At 44.8% G+C, this 21,699-nt stretch overlaps 2 protein-coding genes across 2 annotated transcripts in view; both read left to right on the top strand.

Moving 5' to 3' along the window:
- The first annotated feature begins 1,823 nt into the window (after positions 1-1,823).
- On the top strand, positions 1,824-14,917 carry snrnp70 (small nuclear ribonucleoprotein 70 (U1)). The gene is made up of 10 exons (XM_080488924.1): positions 1,824-2,050; positions 3,372-3,525; positions 3,602-3,664; positions 4,360-4,414; positions 4,501-4,565; positions 4,984-5,046; positions 5,212-5,293; positions 9,876-9,977; positions 13,578-13,677; positions 13,763-14,917. Exons 2-10 carry the CDS (start codon positions 3,379-3,381, stop codon positions 14,493-14,495), a joined length of 1,410 nt encoding a protein of 469 aa, XP_080345050.1. The 5' UTR covers positions 1,824-2,050; positions 3,372-3,378; the 3' UTR covers positions 14,496-14,917.
- Positions 14,918-21,485: 6,568 nt separating this feature from the next.
- Positions 21,486-21,699, top strand: part of LOC308124678 (actin-related protein 2/3 complex subunit 1A) — a 23,702-nt gene continuing 23,488 nt past the window's right edge. Inside the window, exon 1 of the mRNA XM_080487869.1 lies at positions 21,486-21,627. The gene's annotated coding sequence lies outside the window, so the exon portion shown is untranslated. The remainder of the gene's footprint in view (positions 21,628-21,699) is intronic.

Here is a 21,699-nt window from a genome sequence, read left to right as displayed (position 1 = left end):
CACAGAGACAACGATGTAGTTAGTATGCCGGGCCACTGGAGGGCGCTGTTGCTTGATTTTGTTATGAAACTACACAGACGTGTGCAGAGAACAAAACACTATAAAGGTGAAGAAAATGGAAAGAAATTGACATCAACATGGACTGATGATGCATCTGATGCTATCAGGGAGAGTCTCAACTATTAAACTACTGATCTGGAGGATAAAACTAGAATATGGACCACGGGTGGTACCACTACGGGGGGGTACCACTACGGGGGGTACCACTACGGGTCGTACCACTACAGGGATTTGCGCCGTGAAAGAATCTTTCCACCTTGGGAGCCAGATTAAAAACTTTGTGGATACAGTGGATCAGAACACTGGTGTCGTGTAAACGGACCCCCCAAAAGTGAAGAAAGTTTTGCGGATACACTCTAATTCGTTGTCGTGGAAACGGGGCCTGAGTCAGACCAGCACTAGTGAAGGCTTGGGTCTGAAATACACAGCCGCCACTGGAGGACTGAACTCCCTGTTTATTGGTCTCCTCTTGCTGTTTCAGGTTTTTTTCTCTTGAGCCACACCGATGGTGCATTAGTGGGGTTAGCCCCTCCCTCACCATGCAGTGTGTATTGCATGTAGTGAACTGTAAGTGCGCATGCTCAGGCTGTGGCTCCGTTCATTCAGATCATGTGAATTTGATGTCTAGTGGGGCTTGAAGCCCGAAGCCCCGCACACTAACAACGTCATTTAGATGCTCAGAGCTGATTGGCTGGCGCTGACGGAGGAACTGCGTCACAGAACCGGAGCGACTCGTCACAAATACCAGCTTGTTAGCAGCTAAAGCTAACAAACATTTAAGAATCAAAGATTAAAAATTTTAAAGGTTATAATCAAAATGAAATAATGGCAATTAGAACTAAATATCATAAGGTTCCAATACCTCCAAAATATGGAGAAATTCATTTTAAAATACTGAACGAAATTTACTCATCAAATGGATTAATTCAAAAAAGATTTGAATTTGAGGTAGACATATGTCATTTATGTTAAGATAATAAAGAAACAACAGAACATGCATTTTTTGAATGTGCTCCGGTTATGGAAGGCAATACACCAATGGTTGATAGAAAGATCTGTGAACATAGACATAGAAATTTAATTTTTGGTCAATAATATTGGTATCATTTCTAAATTCTATATCCACAAAGCTTGTATGGCAATATCCCGCCCATCATGGCCTGCTTTCAAAAATGAATTGGCTCTGTTCTTCAAATGTATAAATATAGTTAATACTGCCCAAGCTGAAAAACTTTGTTTCCTCATATCTAAATATAATTTATTATAATCCCCATGATGGTTTTACTTATTAATTATCAGCTTTTTGTTTATCTTTACAACGGGGTTTGATGCCCTTCTTGTAATTTTAATTTCATTGTTGGATTGATTTTGTTTTTTTAGTATTTTTTGTTTGTCTTTTTTTTGTTTTTTGGTTTCTCTCAACCTTTGTATATATTTACATCTTATTGATTTCCGAACACCGATTTTCAGAGAGATCATTTTAAACATTTTCATTGAAAGCCAACTAAACATAAAGACTAAATCGCTTCTTTTTGAAATGTCACAACGCAGATTTTCCATAATGAAGGTGTTTTTTTTGTTGTTGTAGATAAGATGTTATAATTGAATTTCAAATTCTGTGAATTGTGATTGTTTGTTTCAATGTTCAATGGTTCTGAATCTTTAATGATTTAAAAAAAAGAAAAGAAAAAAAAAGAACGTAAGCGCGGTTTGGGGGAGCATTCTTCTTCCGTTTTACGTCTACCGTAGTCGATTTACGTCAACCCGCCATTTTCTTTACCAGGAAGCCGAGCACGTTCAGCAGCTCATATTCTCACTCCGATAAAATAAAACAACAAAAAAAACTAAAGAAAACTGTATTTTAGTTGTTGTTTTTTTGAAGTTTTGCCGCTTTTCTGTTGGAGGGAGCTGGTCCAGGAGACCCGTGTGTACCGTCCGCTCGTTTCTCCAGTCCATGGTCTAAGTTTTAGTCCGCCCTGGAGGAGAGAAGGTGAGGCTGCTTCTTAGCATTGTTAGCTCGGTGGCTAACTCGCTGTGTTCCGTTAAAGTTTACCATGAGAGGGATTTATGGGGGGCAAACCTCCCGACTCATCAACCACATCCCCCCTCGTGGTTTTCTATGCATCTAATGTAATGTTTGTGAGTGAGGAAACGCACTTACCGGTGGAGGAAATCGATACAATAGTTAGCTTAGCATGCTAACGGCCCCGTCAGCCACGGGCTGTCCACTGTGCCTGCACGATTGATCTTATTCATCAATTGCTATGTATTATCCTGAAGGATTGCAGACAACCATCTCCATGGTTTTCAGGTAATGGTGAGAAACAGAATATCTCCAATGAGCAGCAGATTTTAGGACAAAACTTTCCGAGAAGAATGGACAGACTGGTTGGAGATCATTTAAAAACATCAGGACCTCAAAGAACTACTGGTTCTAACCTGCAGTGTACAGAACAATATCTGTCAGCTTTTCCAACAGGGTGAAGCTTGACAATAATGAAGACCCCAACGGGTGTCCCTGCAGTGAGCTCAGAACAGGAAACTACAGTTCACACAGGCCCACCAGAACTGGACCACAGAAGGCCTGGGGAGTCTCCACTAGAACTGGACCACAGAAGGCCTGGGGAGTCTCCACCAGAACTGGACCACAGAAGGCCTGGGGAGTCTCCACCAGAACTTAACCACAGAAGGCCTGGGGAGTCTCCACCAGAACTGGACCCCAAAAGGTCTGAGGAGTCTCCACCAGAACTGGACCACAGAAGGCCTGGGGAGTCTCTTTTTGCTCCCACATTCAGAATTTGGTGTAAACGCCATGAGAGCTTGGATCCCTCCTGCCTTGTATCACCAGTTCAGCTGCTGCTGCTGTGATGATCTGGAGGAGATTTTCTTCTTATGAACTGAGAAAATTTAAACTCCACAGTCTACCTGAGGATTGTTGCGGACCATGTCATTTTGTAAACACTGCTGGTGAAAACTTCAAACAAACTGCCCCCCCAGCATGTTCCGTAAAAAATGTTCATTGTTTATTTCTGAAATTGTTTTCCTTTACAAGAGTTTTTAATTGTACTGTTTGTTGTTTAACAAATAAATGTTAAAAAAAACCCTCCAGTTTCATGCGTTTACAATTCGGTCAAAAAAGAGAGAGAGCACTGTTATCTGGAAATTAAAATGTCAAAAGCACAGAGACATCAACATTGTATGCGGAAGTGATCACAGTACTCTGCAACTTCGTCACGTGTCTTTTGACTGGTTCGTACTAACCCCGTTGTGCTTATTTGTTACTGAACGGCTCCATGTGCGTTTTTGTTCAGGTGAAAGATGACGCAGTTTCTTCCTCCGAACCTGCTGGCCTTGTTCGCTCCACGGGACCCCATCCCCTTCCTTCCACAGCTGGAGAAGCTGCCCCATGAGAAGCATCATAACCAGCCCTACAGTGGCATTGCCCCCTTCATCAGGCACTTCGAGGTGACTGCTTGCTCTTTTCTCTGGACCACCTTCTTGCACTGACACGTTCCTTTATTTAACATGTGTGTGTTTTCAGGATCCCCGAGATGCTCCCCCACCAACACGCGCAGAGACCCGCGAAGAGCGGCTGGAAAGAAAGGTGAGCAGACTTTAAATAACATCATTTTAAGTGACTGACCAATTCAGTTAACACACAAATGAGCACAGGAAAGATTCATTTTACTGTCTGTGCAAGTTTCCCACCAGCTATTCGGTACAGCTCCAAATATGTTTGGTGCCGTAACTGTCGACTTTTTCATCTTTCAAACCAATACCAAACACTTCTAATTCAGTTGGACTCCACTTCTCCTCCAGTTTGGTGCCGACTTCTTTAATGTTGGGAGTGGTTATACCATGGAGCTAACGTCCTCTGAGTTTTTGCTTTTATCATCAGAGGATGAATAGAGTCAAGTGCGGAGCGAAGCAAGGCTGCTGTTGCACCATCTACAACAACATCAAACTGAGTCCGGCTAATGCTAAGACAGCTGCTTTCCATTGGATCCACAGATGGAGTTAAAGTAAATATTGGTGGATTATTTCCTTAAATCCTTAAATCCATTCAATGTAAATTCAGACTATATCATGAAGTGGTCTGTGCATACAGACACTGTCAGATTTCATTTAGGAAAATTCTAAACTTTGTTTGCCCTGATTTTCTAAGGGTGGTGCCTTCTGAGGTGTGTTTTGTTAGTCGTCTGGGCTGATCAGATGGATCATGCTGCCGGTCCCAGACCTGTTCACGTGACCCAGGTGTTTTCACTGACTGCAGAAATTACACTTCTGTTCCTTTTGCAGAGACGAGAGAAGATTGAGAGGAGGCAAGCAGTGATGGAAACAGAACTCAAGCTTTGTAAGTTTGTCACATTTAAAAGGCTCCATACTATATCTGCCTTATTGGTTCCAATTAATCCTGTTCTTTACCTTTCTTCATTCTAGGGGATCCACATAATGACCCGAATGCTCAAGGAGATGCCTTCAAGACTTTGTTTGTCGCTCGCGTGGTCAGTATGCTCAAACCAATAGGAATGCCCACTTGTATTTGTTACTTTGACAACATCTATAAAGATATTCTCCGATCAACATTCAAGCTAATGGACATTTTTAAATCATTTACGTAAGCATCTGTTTAAATGTAGATTTAGGGACTTGTTGTAAACAAACTGAACCGTGGGCTACCTGTAACTTGCAATCCTAGTTGATATGATGTTACACAGCTAATTCAGCAGAATTCTGACAACAAATTAGTCACCAACACTTTTGAAGTTTTTGATCATGACGTGTCTTAAAGGAGGAGCGCGATCCTACACTGTTGTATGTTTATCAGATGGTTGATTGGGGCTCTTCTGTTTCTAGCCATTCTCATTGAGAAAATAACTGAATGGTATCAGAACCACTAACTGAACTCTGTCTGCCTTCCAGAACTATGACACCACTGAGTCGAAGCTTCGCCGTGAGTTCGAGGTGTACGGCCCCATCAGACGGGTACGTTCAGCTACTGTGTGTTTATTCAGAACGTAACCCAAAACTAAGAACATCAGCACAGTGAGAGAGTAGAGGGAAACGGTGAACCTGCAAGTGATATTTCTTTGAGTGTGTAGTTAATTTGTGGCGTGTGTGTGTTAGACTGATTCACAGTTTGTGTTGCAGATTTACATAGTGTACAACAAGAGAACGGGGAAACCTCGGGGCTATGCCTTCATTGAGTATGAACATGAACGAGACATGCACTGTGAGTACCCAACTGTGACTCTTCACTTTTCCCTTTTGAATGTGTGTTCGATCTGAACGCTCACATTCAAGGAGGGGCTTCAGTCGTGTGTGTGTGTGTGTGTGTGTGTGTGTGTGTGTGTGTGTGTGTGTGTGTGTGTGTGTGTGTGTGTGTGTGTGTGTGTGTGTGTGTGTGTGTGTGTGTGTGTGTGTGTGTGTGTGTGTGTGTGTGTGTGTGTGTGTGTGTGTGTGTGTGTGTGTGTGTGTGTGTGTGTGTGTGTGTGTGTGGGGGGGGTTGGTGGGGGGGTGCGCTGTGCTTCACGTGTCTGAGGCATGATGGGTAAGTGGGAGGAGCCAGAGGGAGAGGTTTGTGTTTGATGTGTGAAGCTGAACATGTTGGCCTGTCACAGGGCACATTGTCTTTTAACTGTTAGGCGTGGTAGCTCAGTGGAAGAGCAGCTCTCCTGGTCCGACTAATGGTAAGCACGAGGAACTGAATTGAGGGGGGGGGGGGGTCAGACCTGTCGACACCCATTGATTGTGTGACTTGTTACGGAAGTAGATTGTCCACATTTTCATTGGTGGTCTTCAACCCTGGTCATGGTGAGATGACTTTAACCCTTTATTGGGCAACTGACAGTGTTTGGTAACTTCTTCACCGACGAGTTTGTCACAACTACAAAATATTACAAATTTATTTTTTCAAATTGCTGCTGCTTGTGTAGGATCAAACCTGTTACTTAATAAAACACTGTTCTTTTAAACTTTTCATGTTGATAATATTCAACTTTTTAGTTGCACTTAGAGCAAAGGTTCACCTTGTTCTTGCTTTTTCTTTTTAAAATGTAATTTCAGTATTCAAAACAAGTTATAATAGACATGCTGAGGGTATTCAGCAGAGTTGAATGAGACTTAATGACATCAAATACACCCACAATGAAAGGATTCTAGGTCAGTTTTCCACTTTTCTCCACTGATTTTATTATGAATAAGTGGCATATGTTAACATTTCCCTTCCTTTCCTGTCCCCACTATTAAAATGTACCTAATTTCTTCGAATTTTTATATTGACAAAGTATTTTTAATGAGTTTTGTCGTGAGTCTTGTTTTAATTTATGGTGCTTAAAGTTACTCCACTGAAACACCTTTAAAATAGACTTCCTATAAAAGGTATCTCTTCTGCACAGAGAACCAGAAGCGCCAATAAATGAAAACGATACCATTAGTACTTAATTCTACAAATTTCAAACCCGCAGTTGCCTAAATCGATCACACACAATGTAAACAAACAAACTGGAATTTGTAGCCATCAAACTGTCTGTTTTGCTAAATGACGTTATCTTGGGAAATCTGCACTCATGGGTCTCTGGGATATATAAAATGGCGTTTCAGCAGCTCCGGCAGAAATATCAAAAATATTTGACCAATTCAGCTCGAAAAAAAATCCAGACTTTCTCACAGAAAAAGTATTCAAGCCACCGGAATAGTCTGAAATGCTGCGGAGCTGATCGTTAATCGTTTTCCAGTAGCAAATGGAGATCGAGGGTAAAAGTCCTGGACAGATCTTGTTCACACAGTGCAATCCTAAATTTTTTATTCTTTCTGCGTGGAGTCTGGTAGAGTGAACACGTGTGAAGAAGTAAACCTTTAAAAATGTTGAACAACCACCTTGGTTATGTGGAGTGCCTTCTAAAGGGTTAACGCCCGCACACTGCTCTGATGTTTGGTGGACAGTGTGTCGCTCTCTGTGTTTACAGCTGTCCGGTGTCGTCACCGTTCTGAGGTGGCAGAGCGATGAGCTCCTCAGGACCAGAGTTGCTGATTCACAGCTTTGTAGTGACAGCAGGGGGTGGACTGAGGGGGGATGTGGGGCTAAACGCTATATTAACTGTGTGTTGTTCTCATTGCCACTGCAGCCGCCAATCTGTGATGGCTATTGGCCAGAGCTGGCTGGCAGATGATGATGGTTATGATACATCTACACCCTACTACCACAGCTCAGTATATGGTTGGTATAATGGGTTTGTATGATGGGTAAGATTTCTTTCCACCCTCCATCTCCTACATAGGGCTTAGGTGCTACGTTCAATGGCTGAAGCATCTTAATGCAGGCCCCAAGAAAGTTTCTTGCTTCTTAGGCTTTGACCATTGAACGCACCCCCGAACACTAGTCTGATAAAAAGCTGCCCAGTGATTCTGCCCTTTGTGTTAAAGCCACCTCGTGTTATTCGGGGCATGTTCGTACCGGGTCAGATTCAGACATCGTGGAGCTGGAAAGTTTTTTTTTTGTTTTTTTTAAGATATACTAAATTACAGTAATCAAGTCAAATGGGAAAGCAGCTGTACAAAGAGCCAGAGATTGTGATGATCGTTAGATATCATCATCTATTAGATGTCCAAGGCAGATTGAAGACGTGCACAGTCTGAGTTTAAAGTGTTAAAACCTATGATGGGTCCACAAACTGAAAGACTAAACCATTTCAAAGATCAGAGACAACATGCACCAAACTAAAACATCTGAGCTTGGTGTTTTCTTCATTCCAGGGAGTTTCAAGATGTTTAAGTACACTTTTGTGGTTATTTTGCTCAATTTTCTTTTATGAATAAACTCATGAAGGGGATCATATCTGAGATCATTAGATTTCATTTAGTCGTGTTCCAGAAGCAGGAAACTGTGTTTTCTCAGCAGATTTGTCACATTACCAGAAATAATCACTTAAATACAGAAAGTCATCCTGTTTTATCAGAATGTCTAATCTATTAAGTCTGCGCTGGCTTTAATAGAAAAGGCTGATGAGGGGAACTGTTGTTAATTTTGTTATGGGCTCGTCATACATTTACAACATAATTAATTAGATAATCACTGAATCTTCACAGATATCAAAACACTATTCCAGAGGTCTGCAACCAGCAGCTCTGGAGCCACACATGCCTCTTCAGCTTCTTTAGTGGCGACATGAAGCGGTCAAGTTTCCAAATATTCGATCCAAATAAAGGAAAATTGAGTTTCAATCATTTAATTTCACTGACAACCTGCCGCTTTACCTTGAGCTCTGACAGGTGTAGGAAACTACTAGAAGAGGGTAAATAAAACCATAAATGGTTAATAAAGGAAAAAGAAATAATCATAATAATAATGCTATGATGAGGGAATAAGCTAAAACTGCTAAAAGCCGCTTCAACCACATCGAAAATAACTAAAACAGAAAATCTTGAGTGTTGAAATGCTTAAAATCCCTGGCAAAGGGACAACCACCTTTCTGAATTGTACTTTTCAACCTTCAGGAAAGCAACATAACTTTATTTTTTTCTTTTTCTGTTAAATGAGACCATATAAATTAGTCCTGTTGATTTTAAAAGTTAAATGTGTTTTGTGGCTCAGGTGAATTGGATCGTTTTAAAGGTTGCAGACCTCTATAGCTCCACCAGAACAACATTTCAGACAGAACATGACTCCATTAAAGTCGCTGGGCTGGTGATACATCACTCCTGTAACAAAGGAAGCCCCATGTTCAGTTTGTTTCCATTGATTTCTTTGCACATTGTTTTGTTTGTTCTTTACAGTTGGTGTGTTTTGGTAGGATTGGTGGGGGTTTGGTAAGGCCCTATCATTGGATGGGTTGTTGTTGAGTGAGTACGGGAAGGGGGGGGTTCTGGTAAGGCCCCCAATAGAGCTGTTGTGACAGTACTGTGGTGTGGAGGTAGAGACTTGTGCCCATCAGTGAGAGGAATGGTAAGCCCACCCACTGTCCAGTAGGAATGAGGGAGTGTGGTAAGACCCTCTGACTGGGGGTTGGTAAGGCCCTGGGCTGGAATGTCGGTGTTTCCCTGTGGCAGCAGTCAGGATGAGCCCCCCCGGATCGGATTGCGTGCTGTAATGGGCTCAGGTGTGGGAAAGTCTGATTGAATCCATGACTGATGGGAGCTTCATGTTCTTTCCTCTTGAACACAACACACAGATACTGCAGTCACAGAGGCAACATAACAAGTCCAATGAGTGTAAAAAATACACATTTAGAAATAAACTGCTGCCCCTCATCTGTCTTTTAGAAGACACTGAAACCTGGAGTGAAAGCTTTTTACATTATAATTACAGCTGCATCACATTGACATCTGGAGCATTGCAATAACAACCTTTCTGAAAATTCGTAACCATTTAGTATTTTACATATTTTATTCAGTACTGTGCAGCTCTCAAAAAAATATGAAATGAGTGAAAATGTATGCTGAATGTTTTGGTATTCAGGGTGTACTGGTACTTTAGTTGAAAGGAAATTAGTTTAATATTTATAAGATAGAGTGGCGATTAGATGGACCTACTGCTTCAGATATGTAAAGAGGATCTGAGAGCTGCTGCAGCAGAACAAATAGAGCCGTTATGACAGCCGGTTCAGCATCATTAAAGCATTGATTAAAGGTATGAATCAGTCATCGAGTGGAAGGAAGTCTACTCCCATTATCCCTCGGCTTTTACCCAGAGAGCAGCCATCTCGGCCTCCCCTGCTCCTGGTCAGTATAACGATGCACTGTTTGTTTCCTTGGCCACATTGATGCAGCCGCCCCCCCGCCTTATCTCTGTCTTCCCTCTGCCCGTTCCTCTCCAGCCGCCTACAAGCACGCCGACGGCAAGAAGATCGATGGCAGGAGGGTGCTGGTGGACGTGGAGCGAGGACGCACGGTCAAAGGATGGCATCCACGCAGGCTAGGTCAGCAGTTCACACCTCCGCACCTCATCTAGTCATTTTAATCCTACATGTTACAAGCGACCCTGCAGCCCTTTCATTCTCAGACACGATCAATGTGTCAATTTACAGACTGAGAAGTGTTCAAGGTTTTGTATCATGCCAAAATTCACTTTAGAATAGTTTTTTGTAAATCACTTTTAATTGTCAATTTCAATTTCAATTCCAATGTATTTATCTATCAGGGACAGAGTAATATACATAGACAAAATCTGATGTGTTGCACATAGAGTATGGAGCTCCACACTAATTAGCAACTCTGGTCCCTGGAAGAGCTTTTCAGAGGGTAAAAGAGGAAACAACAGTACATACAACACCAAGATACACCAGACAAGCAGAAATACACAGAGTAAATATCTGATTCACAATTACATGTTATCATGAAACACATTCCCTCCCTCCCTCCCTCCCTGGGTTAGGACACATTCCCTTCCTCTCTCCTTCCTTCCTTCCCTTGGCTTTTGTTTTTCACACAATCACTTGACAGTAATACTGAAGTTAGAGTTTCAAAAAAAAATCACAGAAATGAGCAAATCTAAAAACGAGTACTGTACATGTTGCTGTCCATGATTTGCTGTTAAATTATAAATCTCTCCAGGTGAGACGAGGGCTGTGCCAGGGAAATAGAACATTTAGAGCTTCACAATAATAAATTGTGGTGTAAAACTACAAATCCCTTATGATATCATAAAGACAGCCAGGACTGCAGTCAGATCCACTCAGGGTGTTCTGCGCTTCATTCAAAAAGGGCTCTGTCTCTTTAAATGTCTCCTGTGTGTTACTGATTTTAAAAGTCATTTGTTCAAACCCGGCTATTTTAGTCATTTCCCTCATAGTTCACTAAAAAGGTATGTTACTAGTTTTCCAGTGCCTGAGTACAATTCCAGGGGATTTGGTGTGCTGTCAGTCCTTCTTCCCTTGTACTGATTCCCAATATCCAATCTTGGTGGAGCAGTTCCCCCCTCTCCCCACCTGGCAGGGCCCTTGTCCCTCCTCGTCCCCCCCTTTGTCCCTCCTTGGTGCGGTCGTTGGGATTTCTCACAGGACGGTGTCCACCATTGGGTGGACTGAGGGGGTTGAGTTGGCGGGGACTCTGGATGCACGCCAGGGCCGTGGACATTATATTCTTAACACCTTAACGCCTTTCAAGACTGCCACAGACAGACTTCCTCGTTGTGTTCTTTGACAGCACACTCTAGTTCTTCGCCAATAACAGGCTTCCATAAAGTGTGCGTGTGCGGTTTGCAGAAGTACTTCCTCGTCAAACAAGGCACACGTCTACAGTTTTTTATGAAACGTTTAAAATTTTGCTCACATTTGCAATAGACGCGCACCCCAAGCCTTGCACTCATGCACTGCACGTCTATTGGAAACTACATTGTTATCATAATCATGTCCATTTCAAAGTATGTCAATAACAAAAAATGCTCACGCGGCGTCACAAAGTACTTCAGGCCGAATCGACTGACTGACTGGTCCCTTTTTTTGAAGGTTTACTTCCGTATTCCGCCACTCGCGCAGTGCATGATGTCTTAATTACACACTGCCGTTTGCCGCGCAAACACATTCCAGCTCGCTAATGAATATATCAGTCATAGGTTAATTATGTTTAGCATTTAGCACGTATCTGAGTTTGGACGATGCACCTGAATTTATCACTCAAATCTGTGAGCTCCTGCTGTTACCTGGAGGTAACACCAGACCAACATCACAGCTCGCACACAAACTTTCTCTTTAATGACTTGATAAAGTTCAGCGAAATGTATTTTGGAAAACATTTGAAGTGAGAAAGAAGCTGTACAGTTGAAAAGTTAAACCGCTGCTTCACAGACGTGTGCCTGCTGTGAGGGGGCGTGGTCTGCTGTGAGGGGGCGTGGTCTGCTGTGAGGGAGCGTGGCCCGCATATGAATTGTCCAGACGGAGAGAACAAAATTTCTGCTGCTGGCTGACCTCAGCAACCAAACTCCTTGTTCTTTTTGGAGTATTCGGGGGCTAAAGAGCCTGCGCCTTTATTTGCTTCAGTCTGCTGTTTTTCATGATCCATGAACTTTGTTGACGCCAATAAACGGCATAAAATACCTTCGACCTAATGTAAAAGATACAAGCTAACATGCGGGCTGATTATATAAGTTCAACTACAATAGTCACAAAATAATGGGCACTGATTAGCGAGTAATTTTGTGACTTTACTCAACTGACTTGATAGTTTATATGAGATAGTTTTAAGATTTATCAGTTCAGTATTTTACCTGTAGTGTTTGTATTAAAGCAATGCTGTGCAGTATCTGCATTGCTCGTCACCATCAAGAGATGTAGGCTTTAGGGTGTGGAGTGATGGAGTGATGTCAAGGTCCTGCTGGATGACAACAACTCTGTGCAGTAGGTTAAATATCTGCCACTGATTATAGTCCTCCAGGTTGTCAAATAAGCCTTCCTAATAGCTGAAAACCTCAGTGTCGGGGGAGCCCCCCAGCAGAGCGCTGCCCCTGCACCCTGTCGGGAGCCTGGGCAGCCCCCGAATCCCCGGCCTAATATACAGTGGTCCCCCACTACGCTGTCAGAGAACCCTCAATATGAATGAGTCTGGTCTGTATCTTGGTGTTGTATGAAGCAGCTCCTCAAGTAAGGTGGAAATGCATCATAATATTAAGCAGGTTTCAGGTTGAGCTTTCCTTTTGATCCCAGTATTCAAAACTTTCCTGCTCAATATAGTTCCTGGACTTTACATTGTGGAGTAATAAGATATTTAGTCTCCAATGGGTTGTGGGCTCCCTTGCCCCAGACCTGGGGCATAGTACTGTCTATTGGGCCACCATCAGATATTACAATATTACCAATAGATACATGTGTAGTCAAACCCGCCAGTTACAAAATAGCCTCTCCGTGATGAGGTAGAATGAAGATTCTAATAGAACATATACTCCCTTTCATAAGGATGCACGAGTCTCAAGATATCAACCAACCTTAGAACACCAACTGCTAATACTGAGTTTTTTATGTGTGGAAGTCAACTTGAGTGTTTGGTTTCTTACCTGGTTGAAATCCTCTCCGATCGTAGTATATGGGTTGTCTATTTGTTTTGCTATGTTGGAAACTCACGTTGACCCGCCCACAGGTAGATGAGCCAATCACCGGTCAGTTCAGTATAATATTAAGAACCTTAACAGTTACCCTGACAGTGAGCAGGAGTTAGCGTTAGCCATTCCGTTGTAACTGTCTTTTAACCAGCTAGCGCTCAACATGTAGCCGCCAGCTAGCGCTCAACATGTAGCCACCAGCTAGCGCTCAACATGCATCCGCCAGCTAACGCTCAACATGCATCCGCCAGCTAACGCTCAACATGCAGCCGCCAGCTAGCGCTCAACATGTAGCCGCCAGCTAGCGCTCAACATGTAGCCGCCAGCTAGCGCTCAACATGTAGCCGCCAGCTAGCACCCCCACACTACTCGGCTAAATGTTGTGAGCAGCTAGCTTCTCTTCGGTGTGGTGGTTCAGATTGACTGTCGTGACCTTTGACTTCCTGTGTTTGTCTCACGTCTCCATTGATCGTCATTCTGTGTGCAGGAGGAGGACTGGGAGGAACTAGGAGAGGAGGAGCCGATGTCAACATCAAACACTCTGGACGAGACGACGCGTCACGTTATGATGACCGTCCTATTGGGGGGTGAGGACTTCGCTGACCACCTGTGTGTGGGTCATGGTGTGTTTTCCCCCGTGTGACTGTCTCATGGTGTGTTTGCTCCCCACAGTGACCGTGAGCGTGGCGAGCGCCGGGAGCGGAGCCGGGAACGAGACCGGGACAAAGACCGGGAGCGCCGCAGGTCTAGATCTCGTGAACGGCGCCGCCGCTCCCGCTCCAGAGACAGGGAGAGGGACCGGGACAGGCAGGTTACGGCCGGGGAGGAAGGCACACCGAGCAGCCGTCGCCGGGAAAGGGAGAAGGAGCGAGGGGCGCCGGGAGGAGACAGCAGGAGCAGGGAGAGGAGTCGGGACCGAAAGAGAAGGAGCAGGAGCCGCGACCGCAAGAGGGACAGGGAGCGGGGAAAGGGGGTGGACGGGGAGGAGGTGGGCCCGGGAGACGGAGCCCCCGAGGCAGGGGAGAGGATCCTGGAGGAGCACGAAGTGGAAGCGGGGGAGGGGGGAGAGGAGCGTCGAGACAAGGACAAAGACAAGGACAGGGACAGGGACAGGAGGCGCAGCCACAGGGACAGAGAGCGGCGCAGAGGAGACAGGGACAGGGAGCACAAGAGGGAGCGCAGCGACAGGGAGCGGGGCGAGCGCAGGGAGGAGCGACACGGACCCCTGCGGGACGACATGGCCCCCCAGGACGACGTTGGCCCTGAGGAGGACGGAGGAGCACCACCCAACATGGAGGAGTACAGTCAGGACGGGATGATGGACCAGCAGTCGCTTCCCTCGGGCGACGGCTACGGCTCCGGAGAGAACGGCTACAAGGTGGAGGCAGCAGGAGATGAGTATTGAGATGCCCCCCCAGAAGACCCCCCCACACACAAATAAGTTGTTTGATAGTGTACTTTGACCCCTCACCTCGTGTCTGCAGTCCTCACTTCAGGCCTCAGCTTGCTTCCTGTCTGTAAAAATACTTCACATGTATGACGGTCTGAGCTCAGGGGCAATTCTTCTGCCCTGGAGGCTTCAGAGACGTCGTCAGGGCAGGACTTTGATTTGAATCGGGACAAACTCCTTTTATTGTTTCTCAGTAGGACTGTAATGCTCATTTTGACCCACGTCTAAATTTTAGTGTCAACTGAATGTGAAGCTGAAGGAAATGTAGTAACTGTGACAGGTGAGGCCTCTTCACTCATTCTGGATTTTTTTTTATTTCATGGCTGTTTGTATGTTAGATTTGCAGATTCATTTAATAAAGATGTGTCTCAAAGCCACAGCTGGTCTTTCCTCTTATTTCATACCACCTCTACACATCAACATACTCTCCTTTAGCCTTAAACACTCTGGACAACAAAAACATTATAAATGTGAGACCTGCAGCCACATGTGGCTCTATGCAGAACCTCTGCGAGCTCTAGAGGCTCTGCAGTCGCTCCAGTGACGACGCAGGTTTTATTGGTCAATTTTCTTTAAGTCAGAACTTGGAGGATCTAAAAAAAACATTTAATCCTTTGTATGACTCATCCAAAGAATTAAAATCACTATAGAAACAAGTAAACTACAATAAATATGTATAAAATATAAGGAATGTCTCGATCCTTAGTCCCTTGTTTCACTAATTGAATTCAGCCTTCATGCACTTCAGAAAAAGTCGGAAATCAAAGTTGAGATTTTAAATTTTTTTTCACGGAGGAAAAAAGTTTTTTTTACAAAGTCCATCCCTCCTCCTGCCAAATGCATCAGGCCGTTTAATGAAGTGGTGAAAAGATGCTTCAGGACAGAATGGAGCTCATAAACACGGTCAGTTGTCCTCAGTATCAGGACGAGAAGAGACAGAGCAGCTGCTGTCTTGTTCTGTCCTGGAAGTTCGTCTAATACGAAGGACAAAGACACGGATCCCGCGGTGCTTATTTAAATGTCTTCTTATTAATCAAGGAAATCCTGTGTAAAATCACATGTCCCCAGTGGTATAGTCTAGTATATTCTACTGGGTATACTCTGATATTTCCAATCCCATCCTGGAGCAACATCTGTCCCTCAGCACCCCTCCCAGAGCAGCAGCTGCTCTATAACAGTCCCAAACAACAACCACCACGCTCATTAATGCTTAAAGTATGCATCCACACACCACTGAGATCATGGCAGACTGGTTATGTCTTATCTAAATGTTAATGTATTGTAAGCAATACCAGGTGTAGAACAGTCTGTACCAGCTGGACTTTAATTAACCAGTGAACAACCAGCAAGACAATAAGTTGTCCCTTCATGGGTTAAAGCTGCTGTGTCCTCTTCAGTCATCAGGCGTCCTGAAACTAGTCAGCTGCTGCTGGAGTGTCCGTAGTGAGAGGACGAGCAGCAGGAGGACTGAAACACTGAGTGTCTCTGGCTTGGTTCTCTGGTCTTTCTTCTCCACCTTCCTTCTTCACTCACTATCGCTGTAAGTCGTCGTCTCGTTCACACCAAAACTTCACTGTTTACGTAGTACTCAACGTCGGACAGAGCTTGAAGTGGAAGAAGGTGAGTGGTGGTCCTCCTCTTGGTGACCTGCTGCCAGTCTCTCATACTCATAAGGACCAAAACATAGTATTCAGTGGCGTGTACAGACGTTTTGTACTGCAGGTGGTCAGTGTAACATAAGGCAGCGTGAGGATCCACCGGATGCTTTATTATAATAGTGTGAGATTTATAAAACAACCCATAAGTACATGTTGTAAGTAATTGTATATTTATTTAAATATCGGCAGACGTTTAATAATTCCCCCCTAAAAAGTAAAGTAAAGAATGAGAGAGAAAGAGAGAGAGAGGAGTGGATGTCACTACACCGTCCTGAATAAGTTCACATATACTTTTATTGTCCCTGTGGGATTTGTGTTTAATCAGTCTGTACTGCAGTACATGTATTGGGTGTAATTTAAGGTGTAATTGTGAGAAAAGCTGCAGTGAATCCATTAGAAAAGTGACCCAGAGGAACCTGGGGTCATGTAGAACAGGACTGTGCTGCAGTTTACTGAAAACAAGGAGGTTTTTCAGGGAATTTTTAAAAATCTGCCTTGACAGCAAAATTTCAATTACGGTAGGTGGGATTTTAGTGTGATTGTGAAAAAATGCTGCAGTGAATCCTCTTGAGAACTGACACAGAGGAACCTGGACAAATACACAAATACTGAGGGTTTATCTCTGGTCATAAAGTATTTGCTGATTGTGATTGTGAGGAGAGATTTTCCTCTGAGGACGGTTGGTCAGCCCCGGAGGGCAGAGTTACATGATGCACCTGAACGCATCACCATGTATTTCGACTATTTGACTCAATCAGCAGACCTTTATTATGGATTCATGGATTGTGGACTAAGCATATGCCAGGCTGGTCAGTAATATGACAGGTTGGACCAGAGAAGAATTGAATACTAGCGTAGGAGCAAGATAAACTGTTTGTGTCTTTGTCCTCAGGTTTTCTATTCTACTTTCTTTAAGGTCAGAAAGTTTGCATTTTGAAAATAAAAGACCCACAAACATGAGATAAGAAGCAGATGGCAGGGCCTGGCTGGTTCAGGACGGTTCAGTACGGTTCAGTACGGTTCAGGACGGTTCAGTACGGTTCAGTACGGTTCAGGACGGTTCGAGATTCTTCTTGTATTTCAAAAAACCTCTTTTTGAAGTTTTGAAGCATTACATGGCCTGTCTTCTGTTTTTGCTTCTTTTGTCTAATTGTTACAACCTACCCCAGCATGTGTTATAACCTACCCCAGCATGTGTTATAACCTACCCCAGCATGTGTTACAACCTACCCCAGCATGTGTTATAACCTACCCCAGCATGTGTTACAACCTACCCCAGCATGTGTTACACTTTACCCCGGCATGTGTTACAACCTACCCCAGCATGTGTTACAACCTACCCCAGCATGTGTTATAACCTACCCCAGCATGTGTTACAACCTACCCCAGCATGTGTTACACTTTACCCTGGCATGTGTTACAACCTACCCCAGCATGTGTTATAACCTACCCCAGCATGTGTTACAACCTACCCCAGCATGTGTTATAACCTACCCCAGCATGTGTTACAACCTTCCCCAGCATGTGTTACAACCTACCCCAGTATGTGTTATAACCTACCCCAGCATGTGTTACAACCTACCCCAGCATGTGTTACACTTTACCCCGGCATGTGTTACAACCTACCCCAGCATGTGTTACAACCTACCCCAGCATGTGTTATAACCTACCCCAGCATGTGTTACAACCTACCCCAGCATGTGTTACACTTTACCCTGGCATGTGTTACAACCTACCCCAGCATGTGTTACAACCTACCCCAGCATGTGTTACAACCTACTCCAGCATGTGTTATAACCTACCCCAGCATGTGTTACAACCTACCCCAGCATGTGTTACACTTTACCCCGGCATGTGTTACAACCTACCCCAGCATGTGTTATAACCTACCCCAGCATGTGTTATAACCTACCCCAGCATGTGTTACAACCTACCCCAGCATGTGTTACACTTTACCCCGGCATGTGTTACACCTTACCACAGCATGTGTTACAACCTACCCCAGTATATGTTACAACCTACCCCAGCATGTGTTACAACCTACCCCAGCATGTGTTACACCTTACCCCAGCATGTGTTACACTTTACCCCAGCATGTGTTACACCTTACCACAGCATGTGTTACAACCTACCCCAGTATATGTTACAACCTACCCCAGCATGTGTTACAACCTACCCCAGCATGTGTTACACTTTACCCCGGCATGTGTTACACCTTACCACAGCATGTGTTACAACCTACCCCAGTATATGTTACAACCTACCCCAGCATGTGTTACAACCTACCCCAGCATGTGTTACACCTTACCCCAGCATGTGTTATAACCTACCCCAGCATGTGCTACAACCTACCCCAGCATGTGTTACACTTTACCCCGGCATGTGTTATAACCTACCCCAGCATGTGTTACAACCTACCCCAGCATGTGTTACACCTTACCCCAGCATGTGTTACAACCTACCCCAGCATGTGTTACACCTTACCCCAGCATGTGTTATAACCTACCCCAGCATGTGCTACAACCTACCCCAGCATGTGTTACACTTTACCCCGGCATGTGTTACAACCTACCCCAGCATGTGTTATAACCTACCCCAGCATGTGTTACAACCTACCCCAGCATGTGTTACAACCTACCCCAGCATGTGTTATAACCTACCCCAGCATGTGTTACAACCTACCCCAGCATGTGTTACACTTTACCCCGGCATGTGTTACACCTTACCACAGCATGTGTTACAACCTACCCCAGTATATGTTACAACCTACCCCAGCATGTGTTACAACCTACCCCAGCATGTGTTACACCTTACCCCAGCATGTGTTATAACCTACCCCAGCATGTGCTACAACCTACCCCAGCATGTGTTACACTTTACCCCGGCATGTGTTACACCTTACCCCAGCATGTGTTATAACCTACCCCAGCATGTGTTACAACCTACCCCAGCATGTGTTACACCTTACCCCAGCATGTGTTACAACCTACCCCAGCATGTGTTACACCTTACCCCAGCATGTGTTATAACCTACCCCAGCATGTGCTACAACCTACCCCAGCATGTGTTACACTTTACCCCGGCATGTGTTACACCTTACCCCAGCATGTGTTATAACCTACCCCAGCATGTGCTACAACCTACCCCAGCATATGTTACAACCTACCCCAGCATGTGTTACACTTTACCCCGGCATGTGTTACACCTTACCCCAGCATGTGTTACAACCTACCCCAGCATGTGTTACAACCTACCCCAGCATGTGTTATAACCTACCCCAGCATGTGTTACAACCTACCCCAGCATGTGTTACACTTTACCCCGGCATGTGTTACACCTTACCACAGCATGTGTTACAACCTACCCCAGTATATGTTACAACCTACCCCAGCATGTGTTACAACCTACCCCAGCATGTGTTATAACCTACCCCAGCATGTGTTACAACCTACCCCAGCATGTGTTACACTTTACCCCGGCATGTGTTACACCTTACCACAGCATGTGTTACAACCTACCCCAGTATATGTTACAACCTACCCCAGCATGTGTTACAACCTACCCCAGCATGTGTTACACCTTACCACAGCATGTGTTACAACCTACCCCAGCATGTGTTATAACCTACCCCAGCATGTGCTACAACCTACCCCAGCATGTGTTACACTTTACCCCGGCATGTGTTACACCTTACCCCAGCATGTGTTATAACCTACCCCAGCATGTGTTACAACCTACCCCAGCATGTGTTACACCTTACCCCAGCATGTGTTACAACCTACCCCAGCATGTGTTACACCTTACCCCAGCATGTGTTATAACCTACCCCAGCATGTGCTACAACCTACCCCAGCATATGTTACAACCTACCCCAGCATGTGTTACACCTTACCCCAGTAGTGGGGTAGGTTGTAACAAAGGAACACCATGTATTTGACATCAACTCACGCTGTCTGTGATATTCTTGCAGAGGTTTGAATTGATGTCATTTGTAGTAAACACATGTGAGTACTTTGTTTGGTAGTTTGAGAACTTGAGCTCAAAAATCCAGCGAGTTACAAGCGGTGAAGCAAAAAGAGTTACAACCATCCCCGGTCTCCCCTACAAAGAAGTTCTGTGGGTTAGAAAATAATACTGGAGCGTCTCCTAGCGGAGCGCCCCCTGCTGCCTCATGAGGACCTCAGCCTGGAGGTGGAGTTAGTCACAATCATGTCACCATGAAAAGTCTGAAAAAAACAACAACAGAAAACTGCTTCTAGATTCTACATCGACGCAGCAGACAGGACAGAGCAGGAGCGTGGCAGCGCTCCCCAGAGCCACCGGCTCCACCTTCGCTGATTAAATGATCTCGTTCCCTCGTATTATTAACTTGAGGGAACGACTTGTTATATCGTTTCCTCGCGTTTATTATTATTTTCTTCTCTATAACCACTTCGGGGCTCCGTGTTCGCTGTAGATTTCAGAAAGCTGGTTCAGAATCTCTTCTGCCTCGTAGGTACGACTCCGCCCCCAGCTGATGACATGTCTGGCCCCCCTCTGGCCCCACTCTGGCCCCGGTCTGGCCCCACTCTGGCTCCTCTCTGGCCCCCCTCTGGCCCTGCTCTGGCCCCACTCTGGCTCCTCTCTGGCCCTGCTCTGGCCCCGCTCTGGCCCCGCTCTGGCCCCGCTCTGGCCCCCCTCTGGCTCCTCTCTGGCCCCGCTCTGGCTCAGCAATGAAGTGGGGCCAGCGTAGCAGCAGTTTAGCCCCTGGTAGGTCGGGGCTTTGGTGGTGGAAAGACAAAGAACTGGTGCTGAGTCTGGCCCTGGACCAGAACTAGAACCTGGTTCTTACTGGTGGAGAAGCTGCCTCAGTCCACACCACATTTACTGTTGAGAACGAAAGCTTCACCTCTCTGGACTTGACTTACTTAAAGTTAGTAATTTCATTGATCATTGATCTATAATAAAATCTGTTTTAAATTGTAAAATGGACCAAAAGCAAATTTAATTCAAAATTTTTATCAAAAAAACGACTAAAAACAAACAATTTAATTAGTTTGTCTTATTTTCAGAATTAACGACCCTGTGTTGACTCACTCCTATCACACAACCATATATCTTCTAATAGTACTGAACACATGGATACTCATGGATACATATTTAATCATAGTAAAGAACCGAGTGTGTGACACCTCTCCTCCTGTCTGAAGTATGGCCACGCTAATGCTGAAAAGCTTTCTGCTCATTCTGAAGGCTGAATGGGTTTGTCCCCCTTGTGTTGGCGCTGCAGAGTGGCGTCTGTGCAGACACACCCTCCTTCACTAAATACCACAGGCACTTCCTTCAGCAGCTCCACTGCACAGCTTCATTCGTGTCGACTGCCCAGAGTCCACGGATACGGCCCTGCGTTCCTCACCACCACCACCCTTCTACCCCATCACTCAGCAGAGGTAAGACCTCCGACCTTCATTACATGTCTCACGCACCAAACTGGACATTTATAACCCAAAATGTAATCTCTG

Source organism: Lipophrys pholis (genome assembly GCF_963383615.2).
Source record: "Lipophrys pholis genome assembly, chromosome: 19".
Classification (NCBI taxonomy): Eukaryota; Metazoa; Chordata; class Actinopteri; order Blenniiformes; family Blenniidae; genus Lipophrys; species Lipophrys pholis.
Note: the sequence above shows the minus strand (reverse complement) of the source record. Positions and strands in the feature narration are given on the sequence as shown.